At 36.4% G+C, this 22028-nt stretch overlaps 3 protein-coding genes across 3 annotated transcripts; 1 reads left to right on the top strand and 2 right to left on the bottom strand.

Annotated features, from left to right (window-relative positions):
• Window positions 1–2663: 2663 nt before the first annotated feature.
• On the bottom strand, window positions 2664–4693 carry LOC107901923 (thiamine thiazole synthase 2, chloroplastic). Its single transcript, XM_016828102.2, has 2 exons — window positions 3096–4693; window positions 2664–3005 (listed from the first exon to the last, which is right to left on the bottom strand). The coding sequence occupies exons 1-2, from the start codon at window positions 3996–3998 to the stop codon at window positions 2838–2840; spliced, it is 1071 nt and encodes a 356-aa protein (XP_016683591.1). The 5' UTR covers window positions 3999–4693; the 3' UTR covers window positions 2664–2837.
• On the bottom strand, window positions 4282–7036 carry LOC107901922 (cysteine-rich receptor-like protein kinase 10). The gene is made up of 6 exons (XM_016828100.2): window positions 6035–7036; window positions 5743–5942; window positions 5447–5657; window positions 5118–5355; window positions 4841–4991; window positions 4282–4761 (listed from the first exon to the last, which is right to left on the bottom strand). The coding sequence occupies exons 1-6, from the start codon at window positions 6948–6950 to the stop codon at window positions 4465–4467; spliced, it is 2013 nt and encodes a 670-aa protein (XP_016683589.2). The 5' UTR covers window positions 6951–7036; the 3' UTR covers window positions 4282–4464.
• Window positions 7037–18039: 11003 nt separating this feature from the next.
• LOC107901924 (probable UDP-3-O-acylglucosamine N-acyltransferase 2, mitochondrial) lies at window positions 18040–20974 on the top strand. Its single transcript, XM_016828103.2, has 10 exons — window positions 18040–18437; window positions 18553–18763; window positions 18870–18946; window positions 19129–19178; window positions 19544–19608; window positions 19713–19764; window positions 19838–19908; window positions 20054–20120; window positions 20447–20518; window positions 20660–20974. The coding sequence occupies exons 1-10, from the start codon at window positions 18287–18289 to the stop codon at window positions 20726–20728; spliced, it is 885 nt and encodes a 294-aa protein (XP_016683592.1). The 5' UTR covers window positions 18040–18286; the 3' UTR covers window positions 20729–20974.
• Window positions 20975–22028: the final 1054 nt, after the last annotated feature.

Here is a 22028-nt window from a genome sequence, read left to right on the forward strand (position 1 = left end):
CCACAATAATGCAAAACTTTCTATCACCAATTTCTTTACCAATAGCATCATGAATTATAATAGCATATATCTTTAATGATGCATGTGCACACAGTCAAGATGCAAATACAAGCTTAATTTTCCCACAATGACTAATTACAAGATCTAAGACTAAACAAATCAAAGTTAAATCAACTATATACTTGCAAGAATTTGTGTCAAACACCTTCATGAAAACCAATCACTTGACGTTACTATATGGAAGACCCTCTCTCAAGTGAATTTTTAAGACAAGTAAAAGTTATATACATTAGTTTGTGCCGTGGTCAGTTTAGAGAGAGTACTATTATTTTAGAGTTTTAATTCAATTTGGTATCTTGGAGAATAAGACTAGTAAAAGTCAACAACTTGAGATGTAACATCCCTTACTTGGTCCAACGATCAACACAAATAAGCAATGTCACACTGATACTTTCATAACTTATACAATTTTTTTCATTAAAATGATCATTTAAACATTTGGTGAAATCCGATAAATCAATTTAAACATTAAAAAAAACTATGAGCATATTTTTAAAATCTCTTTGAAATAATTCCTAGGTGTTTGGATATGTCCAAAACATAAACAGGGTTTTGGGGATTTAGAACGACCAAAAATACAAGTTGTATAGGTGCAATACAATAAGTCTTGATACTTTGGTAGCAAGTCTCAAGACTTGGCCCATAAGTCTCTAGAATTAGCATGTAAGTATCTAGAGTTAAGCCTCCTACTATAGCTTTTTAGATACTGACTTGCAACTGCCAGTACCTGAAGATTAGGTATCAATACCTGGGTGTAATAGACCTAAAAATTAGTTCGAAAATATCTTAAATCATCCCCAAACATCATCATATGATATCTGTTGGAAAATATGGAACTAGTAATTGAGTGCCAAGGGAGTGCCCACTCATTTACCACAGGAGCTGTTTTAAGCAATTTTCATATTTAAGATGTTAGCAATTTATGAAACAATATTTATTGGTTGTGCTAATTATATGGATGATATCTAACCCATCAATAAAGATCATATCACTTGGCAGAATATTTTTTAAAGATTAGATTGAATTAGACCACCTTATTTAATCTTTTAAGGTGATTTCTAGGTGCTTTAAACTTGAAATTTTGATCCAATACTTCATGCCTCAAGACATGCCACTTAAGTCTCGAGACTAACAAGTTAGTTGGCTTAGTTTTACTCCAAGGGTCCCTAGTTTCATTACCTTTGGGCCAAGTATCGATACTTGCAAGCCTGTAGCTAAAAAGCCACAGTAAAAAGGGCAAAGTCTCAATACTTATGAGCTAAGTCTCAATACTTTTGAGCCAAGTCTTGAGATTTACTCCACTACACTAAAAACTTTTGTATTTTTGTCATTTTAAACCTCCGAGAGCTCCTTTTGGTTCCAAACACCTCCGGGAACTTGTGAATTGTTTTTAAATGATTTTAAAATGTTTTCAAAGCCTCCAAATATATTAATCTTGATTTATTGAATTTATTTAATTGAGTTAAAAATGATGTCTTGAGATTATAAGTTATAAGTGTCTTGCATTTGTCTTAGTAATATCTCATATACTAATCATCGGGATGAGTAAGAGGTGTTACATGTTATTATTGGTTACTTATGAAGCCTATGAGCTTTGATCCACGTGGCTTCTAGTAGAGAGTTATTTGGAAGCTTAATACCCTGCCAAAAGTCAAACTATTTGCATGGTGCATAGGCCTTGAGATAGTTCTAACAGTGGCCAAGATAGCCACTACTCCTACGTCTAACAATGCTAGATGTAGGAAATAGACCATCCTTCATGCCTTACGAAATTGTCAGGTATCTCGTGATACTTATATTCTAGTTAGGATTGGTAATTCTTTATTGTTTGTTGATGTAATGAGCTGTATTAACTGGCTTGAACATACGATGAGGTTGCTTGATAAGGAGGCATTAACAAGCATATTGTCCCTGATTTGGCCCCTATGGAATGTGAGCAATGATGGGGTCTTGAAAAGAAAACAAACTCTAGCACATGTTGCTTTGTGATATGCGCACAAGCTCCAAAGCGAGTTCAAGGTCCATAATCTCATTCATAGGCCCTTGATTCCGAAAGTGCCACAAGTTGTTCCATGGAGACCTCCTTAAGGCTTGGCTTTGAAGCTAAACGTGGATGCTTCTTTTTCTGAGGCGTGAGTCCGTGTGGGGCTTTGTGCAGTATTGTAAGATGGAGATGGGTTGGTCTATAAAGGTTTTAGGCGACAACTTGGAGGGGTTATTGACCCAACATAGGCGGAGGCCCATGCCGTAATTGTTGGGTTATGTTATGCACAATTTTGGAGAGTAATTGTATTTTGGTAGTCTCTAAACTTAATTCATTCATAGTATGGACTTACCTTTATTGGGCCAATTGTTAAATGAGGCTCAGATTTTTATCTTTTTATTCGACTGTCCTATTTTTCATTACGTAGCCTATTAAGGTGATACATTAACAGACAAACTTAATCATTTAAGCTTAGAGTGTATGAGCTCATATTCGTTTTCGATTACCAGCGGAATTACATTCTTTTGTTCTTAACTATATTTGTTGAAGTTGAATGGGTTTTAATTAAAAAAAAAAAGATGGGTGAGCTTAAAAATGAATCAAACTAGTTGCAGCCCAATAAAATCTCAATCTAGATATTATTTTCTTCATTTTCCAACATTATATGGACATTAATCAAATCCAAAGCTCACCTTTTGTTCACATTCAATCCATCAATTCATTCCAAAAAGATCTAATTTCATCCACATGTTTCTTTATTTATTCCATTTCCAGAAAATTATCAAATATTTTTTCAAGCATCCACAGTCTCCTCTGTTTCAGCAGCAGCTAGAACAAACTCAGGCTGTACCCTTTCAGCTTCGCTGAAGGTCCCATCTACGGCGTTGGGCTGCCCCAATGCCTTCAAGGCTAAGTGTGCTGCTTTCTGCCCTGATATCATCATTGCTCCAAATGTTGGACCCTGAAAAAACCAAATCCACAATTTCATCATTATAACACATCAATAACTCAAATCACAATTAAAAAGTAAAAAGGGAGTGTTAATAGTTACCATTCTTGGGGCACCATCAATCTCTGCAACTTCCATTCCTGTTACAATCATGCCAGGCACAATTTCCCTTGTAAGCCTAACGATTGCATCCTCTGCCGTGTTCATATCCAGTGCCTTCATTCCAGGGACGCTGTCAATCATCCCAATGCTCTTCAATCTCTTGACCCCAGTGGCTCCAAAAGGTCCATCATGTCCACAAGAACTGACCACAACCTTAGACTCCATCACGTTCGGGTCCATGCAGGATTGTGTGTCGTGGTTCATTGACACCAAAGCCCAGTTCGTTACCACACCGGCAACCCTGTTTCCTTTGACTATCAGATCCTCAGCAGCCACAGCATTGAACAACTTCACGTTAGGCCTTGCTAAAAGCTTGCTCATGATTGTTGATGTGAACAAAGCTGCATGCTTGATGACAACGTAGTCTTCTTGTTCGTCATATTGGATGCCGAGCTCGTCGAGGAACCTGTGAGCTGGTTTGCGAACAACCATGGCTGAAAATAGTTGGCCACCAAGCCATGCACCTCCACCAGGGCTAACAGATTGTTCGATTATGGCAACACGGATGTTGGGGTTTTTGCTAATCTCGTAAGCACAAGAGAGGCCAGCGGAACCGGCGCCGACGATGATAACATCAGTGTCAGCATAGGTAATCATGTCCATCATGTAACGGCGTGTCATTTCACGAGAAACATAGGATTCTTTGATGGGTTGGAATTCAAAGGATTGTAAGTCATAAGGAGGGGTTAAGGACATGGAAATGTTTGAGTTGTGTGAGGAGGACTTGATGGGAGTGAAGCGAGAAGGAATTGGAGTGCCGCTGAAGGATGACTTGTTGTGGTCTAGGAAAGATGGTTTGGGGCTTGAAGACAGTGAGGTGAGAGCTGTTGCCATGGCTGCCATTGATCTTTCAGCTAAGTTTGTGTGGTAGATGAAAGGGATCTAGTTGAGAGTGATGAATCCAAACTTTGGGTATTTAAGCTTTTTTCTAAAATGGAGAGAGTTGAAAAATATCTGAATGTTGTGTCAAAGCTTGATGAAAATATCTCGTATAAAAATATCTGAAAAGGGGAAGGATTGATGATGATTGAATTTGAATGGTTCATAATTGATGGCTTGGTTTTTGCTATCTACTTGGATATTAGTAGCCCAATAGTATCTTTGGCTACTGCAAGGGCAGCCTTTGTTAGTTGGAATTTAGAAACAATTGTGATTCACGGTCACAAACTTATTATGACATACAAAATATCTTAAAGAAGATAACACTAGTATGTACTAAATTTATGTGAAATGAAGTTATCATCACATGTAGAAACCTTCAGGTAAAGAAAAGATTGAATCTCTGGCATCACTGGAGTTTCGGGGTCAATCATCTAGGTGCAACACTTGAAATTGATAAACCATTGGTGGAGCAACTTCTAGTGAATGTTTGATGGTGCTCAGTAAATCTTCCCATGGAGAAGGCAGGTTGTTGTGGTTGGCTTAGTGTCACAGTTTCACCTTTTAACATTACCACAACAGATGACATGGTAGGCCTGTCAAATGCATCTTCTTGGACACACAACAGTCCGATATGAATGAATCTTAAAAATTCGTCCATCAATCCATCAGTTAGTAATGGATCCATCAATTCCAGAGCATTCCCTTCTTTCCATAGATGCCATGCCTGCATCATGATTCAATGTCATTAACAGTGTCTAGTAAATTGAAAAGCAAGTAATTCAAGCTGTGGATTAAAAAGTTACATATGCAACAAGGGTTTGGGCATGTTTCTTTTGATTGAACCCTGCATTCCTTCTGCCTGTAATTATCTCAAGCAAGAGTACTCCAAAGCTGAAAACATCGGACTTGATTGAATACAATCCCTCCATGGCGTACTCCGGAGCCATATATCCACTAATGCAAAGAAGAACTAGATTTTAGTATGCTTGAGAAAGAATTATTTAGCAGATCACACTATGTGCTTTGAACAATAGTTAAATTTTGAGGAAATGAACTGAAACTAGAAGAGCGGTGCCTTACTATGTTCCGACTATACGTGCTGTATTAGCTTCACTGTCCGCTCCAGCAAAGATTCTTGCCATTCCAAAATCTGAGATTTTCGGGTTCATGTCAAAATCTAGCAACACGTTACTAGCCTTCAGGTCCCTATGTATGATCCTAAGTCGTGAATCCTCGTGTAGATAAAGAATTCCCCTTGCAATTCCATTAATAATGTTTAAACGTTTGCTCCAATTGAGTTGTGCACGTTTCTTTGGATCTAATGCAAGAGACAAGTATCAAGCAAACACTTCGAGTAATTTCCAGTTACTTAAAGAGCTCAAAACAAATAAAGAGTTCAAGAACAATACCAAAGAGGACAACATCAAGGCTGCTGTTGGGCATAAATTCATAAACAAGCAACTGTTCTTGCTGATCCACACAGAAGCCCAGAAGCCTGACAAGGTTTTTATGTTGAAGTTTCAATATCAGTAGGACTTCATTTGTGAACTCCAAGGCACCTTGCTCAGAGAACCTTGAAAGCCGTTTGACAGCCACTTGCTTTCCATCAGGAAGTACCCCCTAATGAGAAAAAACCATTTTCTTTCAATATATAGCAGAATTGTTGATTTGGGTATCTCAATTATCTTATAGAAATTTGTATTACCTTGTAAACAGGTCCAAAACCACCTTGTCCCAGCATGTTTGAATCAGAGAAGTTATTAGTAGCTGAGTGTATGGTTACCAAATCAATATAAGAATCATTTGCTTTTAACTCATCTAAGCCTTCAAAATCCTGGAAATCTGGGTTCTCAGAGTCCCCACTATTGTGTAGTTGAACATGATTTCTCAGGATTTCGTCCTTCCCTGGAACATCAAAACAAAAAGGATCAAATTTAGCCTCTAAAAGGCACACGAAGATTTGTAAGAATACTTCTTAATCTTATTGTTATATTTACCTTTTCGAGTTCCTTTCTTCATTGCACCACAGTATACGAAGGAAGCCATTAGCACTACCACCAAAAATGCTGATCCAATTGTAAGAACTATAATCACCCATATTTTCCTTCCACTTCCACCACTTCTTGTTGTGGGTTGAGTTTTCGGGGAAGCAGAGGTTTCATTGGCACCTTCATAAAAGGCATATAACTCATACCTAAGATAGCAACTGCGACTAAGTAACCTTGCTCCACGAGAACCATAGCACTGGGATGCAACATCTTTTATGGCAGCTTCAAGGCATTTGTTACATTCATCAGGGGATAAGTCTAAGGTACACTGCACCAGAGCATACAAAGTGTCATCTATCGTATACGGTTCATCACCAGTAGCATACTTATTTGCCGAAGAGTTAAAGGCTGCCTGTTTGGTAAGATTTCGCAGCTTGTTCTCCACAAGAGCTTGAAATTTTACTGGTTCTGAGATATTAATTACGTTATCTTTGCCGATGTTGTCTTTGACATTCAATTGACCGAGGAAGCTAACATTTGAGTAACGCAATTGACAAACTTCCTCCCAAACGACTGCTTCTGTTTTGTTGGGACAAAGATTCATTATAGCCTGTGTTGCCCCTAAGATGCAGCCATGGCAATCGTCGTATGAAACATAGTCGAGGCACATGAACTGGCCGTAAACTTTATCGGTTTCATTTCCATAAGAGATATTGTAGTATCTGGAGACTGAAGCTTTTGAGGCCAGTGAACCGAGGAGATTTTGCAGACTAGTTTGAAATGAAGTATTCAATGAATTATTATAGGTATTGTTTGAACAAACCGAATAGGGAGGATCAGCAAGAGCAAGATCATTACGACCGAACAGAAAATAACAAAGCAAAAGCAAATGAAGGTTTTGTCTGAAATTAGTTGAATGTTCCATATCTTGTCTTAATGGCTCTACTGCAGCTTTGAGACCCTACAAGCAAACCTTAAATATTACTGAGTTAGAAACACTGACAGGGAGATATTACTAAGCAGTTTCAGGGAAGAACTTTCAAGCGAAAATAATCTACTCCACTATATAATTTCTTAATTAGAGATTACGGGTAAAATAAGTTGAAACTTGAAATCCAATGTATTGACAAAGATGGAAAATAATTAAAAATGGTAATCGGAGTGATATTATGACTGACATTTTGATGCAGAAGTCAACTCAAGACGCGGTTGTTAATTTGCTAACAAAGCCAATGGAAAATTCATAGGAAAAAACAAAAAGGGAAGACCCAACCACTGAATATAGGTAGAAGTTTTTGGCAAAAGGGTGGTAAAGTTGATATTCAATTGGTGGGTTTTCAGACTTTTGAGCCTTTCTGCATTTTAAGCTGAATCAATCAGCGGGCCGAGCGTTTAACGGATATCAACAACCGCTACATCTCAAGCCGTATCTTGTCTCAAGTCTCAATTTCATGTCGACAGCTACCCCTTGTTGTCAACTTGTCTGTAAACAATCTATGTCTTGAATGCATAGATTGTGAGACTGAAATGAATGTGGACTGTGGAGACTAGAAGATCAAGCCAAAACTTTAAGTGATAATGGAAGAAGAATCTAATATTTTATAACATGTCACATTTGGTTTGTGTTGTTGTGGCTTTTTATAAACAGCTAAAAAATAACAAGATCAAGGATGAAAATAAATTGAAAGGATACATTAAAACTAGAAGTTAGCATTAAGAGCTGCAGATTCCAAATTGTCCTTGCTTTCAATCGATGTTCAATATTGCAGTAAAGTTTTCATGTCCCAAATCGAAATCATATTTTAAGCTACAAAATTCTCGAAATTATGATATACTAGATTTAAATGATTTTGACTCGTTATCACTAGAGTTAATTATGATTTTTGACTGATATTAATTATAGTTTTCAACTAGTGATTTTTTACATTTGTCACTAGAGTTAGGGTGACTTTAGTATGGTGCGGAAAATTAATGAATATTCAGTTTGTTAAATTTTGTATAGTTTTGTTATTTGAAAATCTGAATAAATCATGTTAGATCACTTAAATTATGTTTTTTAGTAATTAATTATTATTTTTGGCTTAATTGTTTTGTGGTAGAAATGTTCTTGAGTTTGGTCGGGTTTGAATTAGATTTAAGTATGATATTAGGATAAACTATACAGGTGATCACCCAATTAATTAAACATTTTTATTTTAAACACTCCAAATAAAATAAATTGTAATTTAAGCACTCATATTACATAATTCGATTATTTTATACACTTTCATCGAATTAATAAACGGGAAATCTGAAATCATTCACTTTTCCGCTTGGTGCTTCCATTGCCACCCCTTATCTCCCTTGGGGTGGAGATGAAACTCAGGAAGAAATCGAAAAAAGTTAAAACTAACATCAATTTCCTTTAAATTAATCATAACCAACAATATGAAAACTTAAATCTACCAGTACTACTAAATTAACCATGACTAATGTAATACCTAAATTTTTACCCTGCCCACAATAAAATAAAGTCCATTTTTTTATAAGCCCAATTACAAGACAAATTACATGGCCCAATTTCAATTGATGGCCCAGTTACAAACACAAACCGAAACAGATGAAGAAACCCTAGGGTTTCTGAGTAAAGCTCCAGCCGCCGCAACTCCAAATCTTGGCCGAATCTCCATGGATTCACCTGCATAGCAAGAAAACACGAAAATGGAAAGGGAATCAAGAATATTTGTAAATCAAATCAAGAACAAATCTATTTCCTTTTTAGATTTATTTTCTTACGGATATAAGAGGCCCTTGAACACACTGTAATAGGGATCTGGGATTTTCGAAATCAGAAATAAAAAAAAAAGATTACTACTTTCGCAATATAGAGAGCAAAAAAATCGAATCAAAAGGTTGTTATTTTGTAGTTTTTATTTATTTTCTATTGTTATTTTTTTACTATTATATACATACTGTTAATAAATAAAGAAAAGAGAGATACAACCTCTGTTTTGAGTCCTAGATCACCGTGGACGGCTGAGGGTGTCGTCTCCGATGAAAGACGACCGGAAGCCGAAAGGTTTCAGTGCTTTTGGGGCACTTTCGTTGGTGTTTTGTGGGATTTAAGCTCAGATCTGGGCAAAGGAGGTCGAGAAGGCTAAAGGGGGGATTTTTTTCCTTTCTCCGGCCACCGCATATGGTGGTGCCGACGCCGGAGATTGGCGGCCGGCGCGGTGGCAGGCGAAGGGCCGATGACCGTCCGATGATCAGCCAATGGCCGGAGGACAGAGGGGTTGAGAAAGTTTTTTACAGGTTTTTTTTTGTTTTTTTTCTTAGAAATGTTTTGAAATGAATTTTTTTTTAAATTTTGGCTTAAATAGCCAATTGAAAACGACGCCGTTTTGAGGGGAGGATCCGCGCGTCGACCCGACCCGGACCCAGAATCCGCGTGTTTTTATACGGTGGGGCAAATTGCGCTTTTAGCCCCTCCGCCTTTTTATATATTTCCAATTAAGTACTCTTATTTTTTTAATTTGGCCTTTAATTTATTTTAAATTCCAATCTGATCCATTTGAACGGCGCCATTTTAGAGGAGAAGGGAAAATTTCCCTTCCAGCCCCTCTATGTAATTCGCGCGTTCAAATTAGTCCTTTTACTTTTATTTATTTGCAGATTTACCCCAGATTTGTAAATTGCGATTCAATTTAGTTTTTTATGTTCTTTTTATTTATTTTATTAATTAATAGTGTAATTATCATTTTATTCTCATTTTTTTATCTATATATATATTTCTTTTATATGTACACATATATATTTTTAACGAATATTTTCCTATATTTTTTTAATGAATATTTTCATATTTATATGTATATATTTACGTTTTTTTTTCAAATGGTTAAATACTCACTTTTTTTCTTTTTTTTAAAAAAAATATAGTTATTTTTTATTATTTTATATATGTACGCATAATTATATTTTTCCTTTATTTTCATAAGTATATTATGTATTGTATTTATATATAAATTCTATAACCCAAATTTTTTTTTGTAAATTATATGTATATTTTTAATCTTCATAATTTCCTTATGTACGTCTTTTGATTTTTTATTTATTTGTTTGCTTTCCCATTCATTGTATAATTGTGTTTACATTTAATATTTTGCATGTCATGGATTACCCTTTTTTTTATTTCGTTTATTCATTTGCTTATATTATTTTTTATGTCATTGATGTATTTATTATTGTTGTTATTATTATTACAGCATTTGTACGTACAAAATAACGTTCATCATTTTTTTACTCAACTTTAAAGATAAAATTTTTTAAAAATTGAGATAATGTTCGTATTTAGGATTTTCAAGGAAATTGAGCCCTAACGTATTGGGTTCTGATTTTCTTCGTTAAATCTAACAATCGACCATTTCTCTTCAAATCAAAAAATAAAAGCTCATTATTGGGAATTCAACACGTTGTGTCCTAACGTATTGGATGTGATGCATTGATTTCTCAAAATGAAGATTTTTTAAAAAAACAATAAAGGAAATATTCCGAGTTTGGGATTTTAAAGGAATTGTGCCCTAACGTATTGGGCCGCGATTTCTTAAATCTTGGATAAATGGATATTCTTTTAATTATTTCCCTTATACGAGTATTCTGGCCTAATTCATTTTGGAGGAAATTCGAATGTTGTGCCCTAACGCATTGGGTGTGGCATTTTTGCTTCTCTGAATTGAGAAGGGTCTTAATACGTAACGTTTTAAGTTTTTAAAAATTATATATTTCAATTTTTCGACCTTAAGATACTAATTAATTAATTAGGTACCAATTTTGGGCGTACGAGGGTGCTAACCCTTCCTCGTACATAACCGACTCCCGAACCCGCTTTTCTAAAATTTGTAGACCAAAATCATTTTTTTAGGTGACCCAATCACACCTTAATAAGAGATTGGTGGCGACTCCCAATTTTCATTTTTTTAAAGTCGACAACCTAAAATTTTTTTTTGTTTTTAAAAAACGGTTTCGACAGCTTGGCGACTCCACTGGGGACATTTTTTAAAAAAAGAGAGTCGAGCCACAAAGTTGATTAATTTTTGTCTTATGGTCGAGAAATTATTTTAAAAAAAAAAACTCATGACATCCTTTTGCATTCATTATCTTCTTGTTTAAATATTGTTTGCATTATACATTTCATGAGTTGAACAATTTTACCCTTTTAAGTGGGAGTGAGAAGTTATGCCTTCGTGAGGTTTTCACCTCCGTATAGGATAGTGGATCGCTTTCAGGATACATCGGTACTTATGCCTTCGTGAGATTTTCATCTCCGTATAGTCATAAGGAAAATGTGTCCCCCTGAGCCGAACTTGATCTATATGAGCCTATAATGGGTGAGGATCAAGGAATCTGCTGGTTCAGGTACCTTTGCTTTAGAGCCAAACCGCATATAATGAGCCTTAGAAGCTTGCCTTAGGTAGAATTACACTGAACCCTAGTAGATATCCTAATAGACGTTTTACTCTTATTGGATACTGACTCTTGTGTTTTATTTTTGTTTGCATGACATGGCATTTCATTTCATCATAAAAGGCGTCAGTTCAGATTCAGTTGCTAGATAAAAAGCTTGACATAGAAAAAGGGTTTCTTGATAAAGTGGAGGACAATGCGGCTGTCCGAACTTGGTCTGAAACAACGCAGCAAGAAAAGGGTGATAGCCTGGCCAATGGGTATGTATCGGAATTATGAGATTTTACTCGCACCAGTGTGACTCAAAACAATTTGCAGGAATTGAAAGAAATTTGGGATCAGTGGAATAATGAGGTTAGGCAGTTATTTTACGACAATTATGGGGACTTGTCTTATTTGCTTGATGTGAAGGTAAACAAACATTTGTTTCGAGCCCTCGCCCAGTTTTGGAATCTTGCTTACAGTTGCTTCACGTTTGGGAATGTTGATTTGGTACCTACGATATAAGAGTACGTGGCTTTACTCCGATGTTCAAAGTTCCAAGTGGATAGGGTCTACTCGAGAGTGATGAATGTGCCAACCTTTTCAAAGAAGCTGATAGGAATAACAAGGATGAGTGAGCAATGGGTCACTGCACGAGTTAAGCAAAATGGGGACAGCAAGTGCATTCCTTGGAGGAGCTTGAAGGATGCAATTCTCACCCACCCAGATGTAAGAAAGAGGTTAGATGTCTTCACCTTAAGTATATATGGCTTGGTTGTCTTCCCTAAAGCTTTAGGGCATGTGGATGAAGCAGACACCGATTTATTCGATCGGCTTGATAAGAGAGTTACACCGATTCTGGCAATTTTGGCGAAAACCTTCAGGTCATTGAGTGCATGCCGAAAGACGGGTGAAGGTAGATTTATTGGATGTGCGCAGTTTCTACTCGCATGGTTTCACAAGTCACTTTTAGAAGGTGGATAAAGTTTCGTATCGGGTTTTCTCTGAAAATTATTCATGACTAAAGGAGATAGTCGCCACGCCAAGGAGAGAAGACATTTCAGAGGAAAAATGGATGGCCATTCTTCAAAATCTTCAAGAGGAAGATGTTGAGTGGAGAGCTCCTTGGTTACTACCAGATGAGATCCTATATAGGTGTGGAAATTTCGATTGGGTACCTTTATTGGGTATTTGGGGCGCTGTCGGATATGCCCCATTATTGGTGCTAAGGCAATACAGGTCAAGGTAGTTTATACCTGCGACTCAAGGGATAGCTAATTGTGAATTTTCATACAAAGATGATGGTTATAGAAAGAAGATTCAAGAAATGTCCAATGCATGGAAACAGACTCGCCGAATGAAAAGGTTAGCTGTAGGGCCAATGACAACTCCTGAGTATTATGGATGGAGGGCTAGGAAGATTAATGATAACACACCCAAGATAAATCATGAGGACGGCCAGTCAATAGAAGAACATTTGCGAGTCATCCCTTCGGAATTAGAAATTGTAAGACAAGATTTTGAGAGGAAGAACGCGAATTTGGAGAAAATGATAGAGCAAATGGAGGCGGAAAAGACGAACTTGAGATTGGACATAGACGTTCAGAAGCTTGAGAATGAAAGATTGAAGAAAGAGAAAAACAAGGCTGATTAAGAACTGGGTAGTCTAAAGACGGATTATAAAAAGTTGCGTTTGTCAATAAGAACTGCTGGGCTAGGAAAGACATCAAAACAGTGGCAAGCAAAAATCCAAGAAGAAAAGGACAAGGCCGGTAGATGGGAACAGAAATTTCAAGAGATGCAAAGGCAAAACAAGGCTTTAGAAAATAGTTTATCAGAAAGTCAGAAGGAAAAGGGCGAGTTAAAGGATAGGGTGATCGTATTGGAAAAATCTCTTCGTCAGTATCGAAGCCGAAACTCTACAATAGAGTTGAAAGCAAGCTTGAGCAAGATTGAAGAAATGAAGGAAAGAATCGAAGAGCTAGAAATGATGCTGCAAAATTGTGAGATCCAGATCAAGCACTTGAAAGTAAACGAAAGTCGTAATAATGAACACCTCCACCACTTTCAGAGTCAAGTTAGGAGCAGAGATCATCTTATGGAGGAAGCCGTGGTCCAGATTCGAGAAGTAGCTGATTACGTACAGACTTTTGCATTGCAGGCTGACATGCTGAGTATGAAGTATGAATTAGAATCGGATCAGGGGCAAGAATTAGCTTTGTTACTTAGGAAGATTAGAGTTCTGGGTACTAGGGCAAAGTCTTATTTGTAATTCGCTTTATGTAAAGAGATTTGCTTTCTAGTAAGGTTTTCTTATATGGAATTGAATTAAAATTGACGTCTTTTTGCATTCATGCATTGCATTACTTCATATGCGTTTAAAAACATTAAATCATTCTAATTAATTCAAATCACTCCTCAGCTAATCTGGAAACCAACCAATCAACCAAACACTGCTATGGCACTCGATCCAAAACTAGAGACATGGACCAAAGGCTAGAACAGTTCCAGAAGGAAATGCAAGAGCAAATGAATGAGCAACTAGAGAAGGTTCAACAAAAGATGATGGATAAAATAATGGAATCTCAAGGGAGTATGATGGCTAAGTTGACTCAGTTATTGACTGGAGGAGTTGACAAAGGGAAGGGCTCGGTGCTCAACATTGAAGAAGGAGACAACGAGGGACCTGTTTATTCCTTAGGACTTACTTCTCAACAAGCGGGGATATATCCGTGCAAATCCTCCGTTACTATCAAGCCTCATGACGGTACTGAAACACCGATAAACTTTCAAGTTAGAGACAATCTTGCTAATCCTGTTATCCCTTGATTCGCACAACTAGGCTTTGACACACTTACTTTAAACACTAGGTTAACCTTGAGTTTTAGTGCCAAATCTGGTTTGTAAACACCTTGGCTTCCTCGCTTAAGAACTTTGAAAGGGTTCTTGTATCCTTGCCAAGCCAACAAGTTAGAATGAAAAACACTACCAAAGTGTTTGAGATGTACCTTATTGGCAGCATTTACTCGTATCAACTGTCTAGTTTGCATCACCACTTTATCACCAAAGTCTGATGCACAACCCACCTCTCTCATAGGTGGTAGCTCCACTAATAACTTAACAGGTTTCATATTAGTTTCATGGCCCACTAGCATTTCCAAAGGGGCTTCCTTAGCAGTTCGATCTATCGAGTCAATATTCCTCCCATACAAAACATCTTCAACTAGTTAGATTGCTGACGATACCTTGGTCCCAACCCTCATGTCTCAATTTATCAGCACAACACATCATGGTTGCGAATCATCAAAGATATGAATACAATCGGCAAAAGGAAAAAGACAAGTCATAATCTGGTCAAAGAAGTTCAAGCCAAGAACAAAATCGTAATCATCTAAGTGGATTACCTCAAAATCTTCATTGCCCTTCCACTCGTCAATTTGTAGCTCGACTCCTCGTGCTATTCCTATAGTAGAGACCTCTTTAAAATTTACCATCTTGATCTTATTATTTGATTTTCTAATCGAGAGATCAAGTTTGCTTGTGACTTTCTCCTATATGAATAAGTCTAATACCCTCATATCAACACGAGCACTCTTTCTCTAGCCTACGATATTAATGTCCACAAACATCAATCCTACCTTCTTGTTATTCTTCTTTGTAGGAATGTGTATCATTGACCCAAGTTTTGAAGTCTTACTCTCTTCAAACTATGTTTTCTCTCATTTACTGATCGTGGATAGTTTAGATCGATCTAGGCAGTCCTACAACCTATGCGGCCCACAACACAAGAAGCACTTCACTAGCTTCTCACTCTCCTTAGCTTTCTTGGCTTCGACAACCCTCACTATTAAACCAAGCCTCATAGCCTCTTCTTTTGACTCATTATCTCCTTTGATACCCGAAAACACGGATCTCTTCGGGCAGTTCCTTACCATATGCAAATCGTCGCAAAGGAAGCAATTTTTATTTTGTTCCCTTTCTCATTTTGGTTGTTGTTGGTTTTCCACTTCTCATTTATGGTTTCCCATTGTCATTTTTGCCACTATTACTGTTGTCATACTCATCATGTCCTTCATCTTCCCTACTATTGCCTTTCCTATTAGACTTGGAAGACTCGAACTTGTCTTTCCTCAGGCCAAGTTCAATTAAGGACTTCACTACCGTCATGGCTTTCATAAGTTCCTAGACTCCTCGGGGCTACAACTCATATTCGCCCATGGCTTCAGCCCATCCATGAAAGAGAAAAACATCTCTTTCTCGCTTAAATCATAAATTTAGAGTATGAGTTCACTAAACTACTACACACACTCCCTAATTGTGCCTCATTGCATAAGTCGACGCAACTTTTCTTGAGTCTCGTCTTCAACATACTCCGGGTAAAACTATGCCTTGAATTCCTTTTGAAACTCCACCCAAGTCCCAATTGCGGTTCCACCACGTCTCTTATTTGTGGACCTATGATGCCACAATAACAAAACAACATCAGTGAAATACATAACAACAATGTTTACCTTAGTAGCATTGTCCATGATTCCTTTGGCACGGAAATATTGCTTCATTCCCCACAAGAAGTTGCTCACATCGCTTGCAAACCTTGTCCCCGTAAACTCTTTTGGTTTCAAGACATTTATCTCACGATTGAGTGTTGCACCAACACTCCTCTACTCACGGCGGCTCGACACATAACAAACTCTCTCTCGAGCTTCTCAATTCTCGTGTTCAAAGCCCTTGTCATGGCCATTTTTTCCTCTCTTAAAGCCATCACTATGGCCTTGAAAGCATCGTTTCTTTCCGTGAGCTTACCCATAATGGAATTGAGCACCATTTGCATATTTTCCACATTGGAGTTGAGAGACTCCAACACAAAATCTTTAAGCTACTCCTTCATTGAGTCCAACTCATCGATACATCTCTCGACCACCTCGAGTGTCTCCCTCATATCCCTCACGGGCTTCTCAAGATTGATCACTTATCCTTTCAAAGTCGGCAGCATGTCCCTCAATCGGCTTGCTTTCCTAGCCCTCCCACGAGTCTCTATTGGCTCTATATGATTGGCAACTTCTTTCGACATCTCGAATAGTGTCTTCGTAACCTTAGTTCTGACACCAACTGTTATGGGGCTAGACTTTTCGTCTCACAATCTGTGTGGCCTTAGGAGATTCTTTTGCTTCAAATGCGCCTAAGTCAGCCTAACTTTCGCAAAATGAAGATTCTCGCAGAATTCCTCTAAGGCACCAAAAGAAGCTCAAAAGAGCATAATAGCCACAAAAAAGCAATGCACACAAGGTATTTGAGTAAATACTCTCAATATATTCTTTAACGCAAAAAATAGAATACAATGCATACAATAGACGATTACAAATGAGGGGGAGACTCTCGATTTATAGTTGAGCTCCCCAAAATCGACGGTATAGATTAAGTTACATCAACGGACGAGATTGAAGTCTATCTAGAATTAAAAGATTTACACAGTTTTCAAGATTACAAAATCAAATCTTCTAAAATTACTTTCCCTATTTACCAAGGTAGCCCTAATTTTTCATAATTGCTTCGTTGGGTCACTAAGACTGTACGTGGATGGGCTTCGTCACTTGTTAAATGAGCCCCATTTAATATGTAGATCTCCATGAGACACTTTTGTTGCAAAGCCTATGACTTGTGACACTAGCATATGGTTTAACAACAGTGATTCGCACAAAAAAAAATAAAAGAAAAGAATTTTGGACGTTGAACTCAATTTTTATTTGCAACAGTTACATTCATTTGTTTTTGGTAAGCTTAAAAATTGTAAATATGGAAGTTGAGTTAATTAGACAAGTATTTAATGGCTGCTTGTGGTCACAAAATGTAGATATGGTTTGACGTTAAAACTAAGGAAAATCAGAGCGAAACTTCCATTGTATTGAAGCTGGCAGGAAATTCGATAACTCAAGACTAATCAATTACTCCCTAATTATCCCTTTTCATTTTGTTTTAGTTAAATGTCATTCATAACGACTGAGTTAATTAATGGTTCAATAATTTAATATTTCCGTTATAATCTTTCCTTGTTTAATAGTGTGTTTAAAAATATTAAATTTTGATTTAATTCTTTAAAAATAAGTTTACTGCATTGCTATTATAAAATTGTCAATTGGTCAAAAACTTAGCTTTGATTTCTTGCCAAAACGTATCTATCCAAGGCTATTTAATTAAATAAACTAATAAAAACAAGCACTAGCAGTTGGTTTTAGTTTTATCCAAACTAAATAATGATGTATAATGTATTCATGAAGTCAAATACTAGGTGATGGTATCAAAGTTCACAATAAATAGATTAACTAAATTTAGGCTTAAATGAGGCATGAATTCCACAATAAATAAATTAATTAATTAAATTTAAGATTACTATGAATTTGGATTTTTTTTATATTAGGGCCTAAATTTCTTTTATATAAATTAGACTTTAAATTTGGTAATTGTTTTCACACTAAGCTTGAACTAAGCATTAATTTCAACATTGAGACTTAAAATTTTTTTGTCCAAATTAGTTTTTGAATTTGACAATTGTTTCCGTATTAAACCTTAAACTTTAAGATTTGAAGGATTAACTTAGATAAAAAAATTCAGATCCTAATATGAAAAAAAATTACCAAATTCAAGTCTCAAAATGAGATTTAACCCTAAAATTTATGTTTTGGTACATTAATCTAAATTTGTGCCCAAACATGGTTTAGGCCCATCCATTCATGCTTTTGCCCAAACCTTAAACCCAACGGAAAAAGAAACTTTACCATTTTCATCTCTTTCTCCAACTCTTCAGTGAACCGTCACAGTAACTGAAACGATCCCATTGTCGTTATGGCAGTTACTCTGAAAAGATTATCCTCAATTCCTCCTTTAATTTTCAGGAACTTTCCTCTTTCTACTCCTTCATGTTTTGGCTCTCTCTATAATTTCTCTGCGTCCTCAACTAACCAAACCGCATTCCCAAATAGCATGGTTAACTCCGGTCAGTTTCTATAGCATCTCAGCTGTTTGCTAAAATGTCTCAATGGATATGTATTGCTCAAATACTTACCGGTTAACTTTGCTCTTCCTTCATATTCTTTTTTCTGTCAAGACAGAAACTGGAGCTGACGTTGATGATGGCCAGGAGTTTTTAAAATGGAAAAATGGCGGTGGCCATTTTCATAAGTCAGCTTGTATTGATCCAACTGTGGTTATCGAGATTGGTGCGATAGTTCATCCGAAATCCGTTTTGGGTGCAAATGTTCATGTTGGTTCAGGGACTGCTATTGGCCCTTGTGTTAAAATCGGCCAGTTCACAAAGATTGGGTAAATCTTTCAATATGACATCCCATGTTGTGAACTTTGATGTTTTGCTTTAATTTTATGTTTATGGCCTCTTTGTTTCCTGATTGATTTATTAAACTTTGTTCAGGTATAATGCTGTACTTAGTAACTGCAATGTAGGTGATTCATGTGTAATCCATAATGGAGTTTGCATCGGTCAAGATGGTAAGGTCAGCTTCTTCTGAGCTTGAAAGTTATAAAAGACATCGGATTTATTCATTTGGTAGTTAATCCTCTATCAGAATGTCTACATATATCTCCTTTACTTCCTTACCTGTGTTATTGGACTATTGAAGTGTAATTTTGTACTGAAGTTGAATTTGTTTATCTAATTTTATTCATTGCAGGATTTGGATTTTTTGTCGATGAGGATGGCAACATGGTCAAGAAGCCTCAAGTTGGTGTTTATTGGATTTTAAGAATTACAACATTCACAACTAGAAAAATATCCTAACATGATCATATTTCTTAACAGCCTGAATGATTGGCCATAACTTGAAACATATATATACAATCTATTAGCTGTTAGAATAGTTGAAATTGTCTCTTATGCTACATAGGAACTTCTTTAAAACTTGCTTGTGTTTCGAGCACTACAAGGCATAACTTAGGAATTGTTTTATGATTAACATTTCTATTATCATTGAATTTATTCTTGTTGATTTAAAAAAGAAAAAAGGTAAAGAATTGCTGCTTGGGTATTTCAGATTTGTTGAACAAGTAAATTCATTTATTATTTTTTTCTGTGTTGTTTTTCCTCAGATTTTAAATGTTAGGATAGGGAACCACGTGGATATTGGAGCTAATACATGCATTGATCGGGGCAGGCTAGTTATCTATCAACTCTGAATGTTTTCCACTTCTAACTTGTTTCTGCATTCCTGAGCAGACCAATGTTGAATGAAAGTATATCACCTATTTGGTTGTGCAGTTGGAGAGACACAGTAATAGGAGACCATACAAAGATAGATAACTTAGTTCAGGTGGTGTTTTCTGTCTGACCTTGTTGATAGCCATACTTATGGTAATGCCCTTACCCAAATGCTGGCCATGCAGATTGGACATAATGTAGTTATTGGGAAAAGTTGCATGCTTTGTGGACAGGTCGGCATAGCCGGTTCAGTGATGTATGTTATTAGTACCCTTTAGTTCTTTTCTCCAGTTTTCCCTTCTAGTTTCTTATGTCTCTGAGTGTGCTCAAGTATGTGAACTTGATAAAATTTTCAAAATTTCTGGGAGTTGTGATCATATTTGGTTTCTGTACTGCCACAGAATAGGAGACTATGTAGTCTTAGGGGGAAGAGTAGCAGTGCGTGATCATGTCTCTATCATATCAAAGGTATTTACTTGATATTGAGAAGAAAAAGTTAATTCTTGCTTTGAGTTGTTGAGGGTCCTTTAAAATTTTATTTAGTGACACAATTAAGAGATCAGTATGACAATCAATTTGCATGTTTAGTTATTTAACATATATTAGCAAATGCCTGGCAAGAAAAAGGACCTATTGTTAAACTTTTCAGATTGTATACTAGCTCAAAGCTGTCTTGCTTACTGTATGTTTTTCCTTTGTCATTGATTTGATTATATCCCATTGTAATAGCTAAGGGAGTTAAAGGTTTAAATGCTTCCATGAAGGGTATGTTTCTAAATAAGTTAGTCATGCAGGTGCGACTAGCTGCTAATAGCTGTGTCACTAAGGACATCAGAGAGCCTGGGGACTATGGTGGCTTCCCTGCTGTAAGGATACATTTACATTCTCAATAACTTTGATCTGTTATCAATGTAGAACTATCGAGTAAAAACTCATCTGCCAAATTCTTTTTCTTGCAAAGCTGACACAAAAAGGGGCCTAAACATATTTGTGTTACTGCTTTGCAGGTTCCTATTCATGTTTGGCGAAGACAAATTGCTATTCAATGCCGGAGTTCAAAAAAAAGGAAATCCTAAGGTTTATTAAAAGCTTAGGTCATAGAATTACATATGATACTTGTCTTTCTAGTAGTACTTACTACGTTTACTTTTTTGAAATTAATTTGGAGGGAGGGGATAGTATGCTAACTTTCATTCTGTCAATATATTATATTTTTGGCTTAAACGATAAGTAGATGAGTCCTATGTTATGGACTCTTTTGTTGGCAAGACTTAGTGAAGCAATTGGCTGGAACTTACCTAAATGGAATATTAGTTACATAAGGATTCTTCTTTACAAATTCTTATGATTTAGTTGTTAAAGCATATATGAGCTGCAACTAGGTTAGGAAGATTAGTTTGAAATCCCTTAAATTGAGGGATTTGATTAGGATATTTTGTTTGATTATGATTTAGTTTCCTATTTTCCCCTCAGTAATCCCCTATATGATATCATGTATTGTGAAGGTGGATATAAGAATTTCAGAATCATTTTCTCCTTTAATATGGTATTAGAGCTTTAGGGAATTTTTTTTCGAATTTATTGTTCTTGTTTGCGCAACCTTCATTGTTGCCATTACAATACTATTTTAGCCTTCATCCCTGCCACTTATGCATAATTTTTCCCATTTCCTTATCAACCTATTTCAACCTTCATCATTGTCATTGTTGTGTAATTTTTCCCTTTTCTTCTCTCTATTTTCCATTCCTTCACTTCATCAACTAATTAGTACGAAATTGAAATCTGAAGAATTCAATTCGCCCATGAGCAATCTAAATATGAGGAAACCTTGATAATGAGTAGGTTAAATAATAAAGAAATTGAGAAGCTCGTTGGGGTCTCTTGAGAAACCTTTTGGAACATCTTGTTCTTTATCCTTTTCAAGTAAACGTTCATTTACTTTTTCCATGAATGCCTCAGAAAAACTTTATGGTAACTCTTGGATGATAGACTTCGGAACCACATACCATATGTCCCCAACATCTCAATTCTTCCATTCCTATACCCCATGCGCGAGCAACAAAAAAAAAATTGTAATGATCAATATCTTTTTAGCTACTGTTGCAGGATTCAGAGACATACATATCGCACCTATTTTTGTCCTTAAAAGTGTCTTCTATGTACCAATATTGTTGGCCAATCTTATCTTCATTCAAAAGCTTATGATCTCAAAAGTCATGCTAGTTTTTTCCCTTCTTATTGTGCCTTTCAAGACCTAGGCATGGGGAAGACGATTGGGCTTGCTAAGGGGAGGTGTGGTCTTTATCACCTTGAATCATCTTAGAAAATTAGAAATAACTTATCTCTATCCTTTCTTAGTTCTTCAAATAAAGTTAC

This window comes from Gossypium hirsutum, chromosome D06 (genome assembly GCF_007990345.1).
Source record: "Gossypium hirsutum isolate 1008001.06 chromosome D06, Gossypium_hirsutum_v2.1, whole genome shotgun sequence".
Classification (NCBI taxonomy): domain Eukaryota; kingdom Viridiplantae; phylum Streptophyta; class Magnoliopsida; order Malvales; family Malvaceae; genus Gossypium; species Gossypium hirsutum.

Excerpts from the sequence above, each read along its gene's own strand:
- LOC107901922 (XM_016828100.2), bottom strand. The coding sequence starts at position 6,950 with ATGGAACATTCAACTAATTTCAGACAAAACCTTCATTTGCTTTTGCTT. Across the intron at positions 4,992-5,117 it reads GCACGTATAGTCGGAACATA|TGGATATATGGCTCCGGAGT; the intron begins GTAAGGCACCGC and ends TCTTTGCATTAG. Across the intron at positions 4,762-4,840 it reads CCCAAACCCTTGTTGCATAT|GCATGGCATCTATGGAAAGA; the intron begins GTAACTTTTTAA and ends ATCATGATGCAG.
- LOC107901923 (XM_016828102.2), bottom strand. The coding sequence starts at position 3,998 with ATGGCAGCCATGGCAACAGCTCTCACCTCACTGTCTTCAAGCCCCAAA. Across the intron at positions 3,006-3,095 it reads TTGATGGTGCCCCAAGAATG|GGTCCAACATTTGGAGCAAT; the intron begins GTAACTATTAAC and ends TGGTTTTTTCAG.
- LOC107901924 (XM_016828103.2), top strand. The coding sequence starts at position 18,287 with ATGGCAGTTACTCTGAAAAGATTATCCTCAATTCCTCCTTTAATTTTC. Across the intron at positions 18,764-18,869 it reads GGCCAGTTCACAAAGATTGG|GTATAATGCTGTACTTAGTA; the intron begins GTAAATCTTTCA and ends AACTTTGTTCAG. Across the intron at positions 18,947-19,128 it reads AGTTTGCATCGGTCAAGATG|GATTTGGATTTTTTGTCGAT; the intron begins GTAAGGTCAGCT and ends TATTCATTGCAG.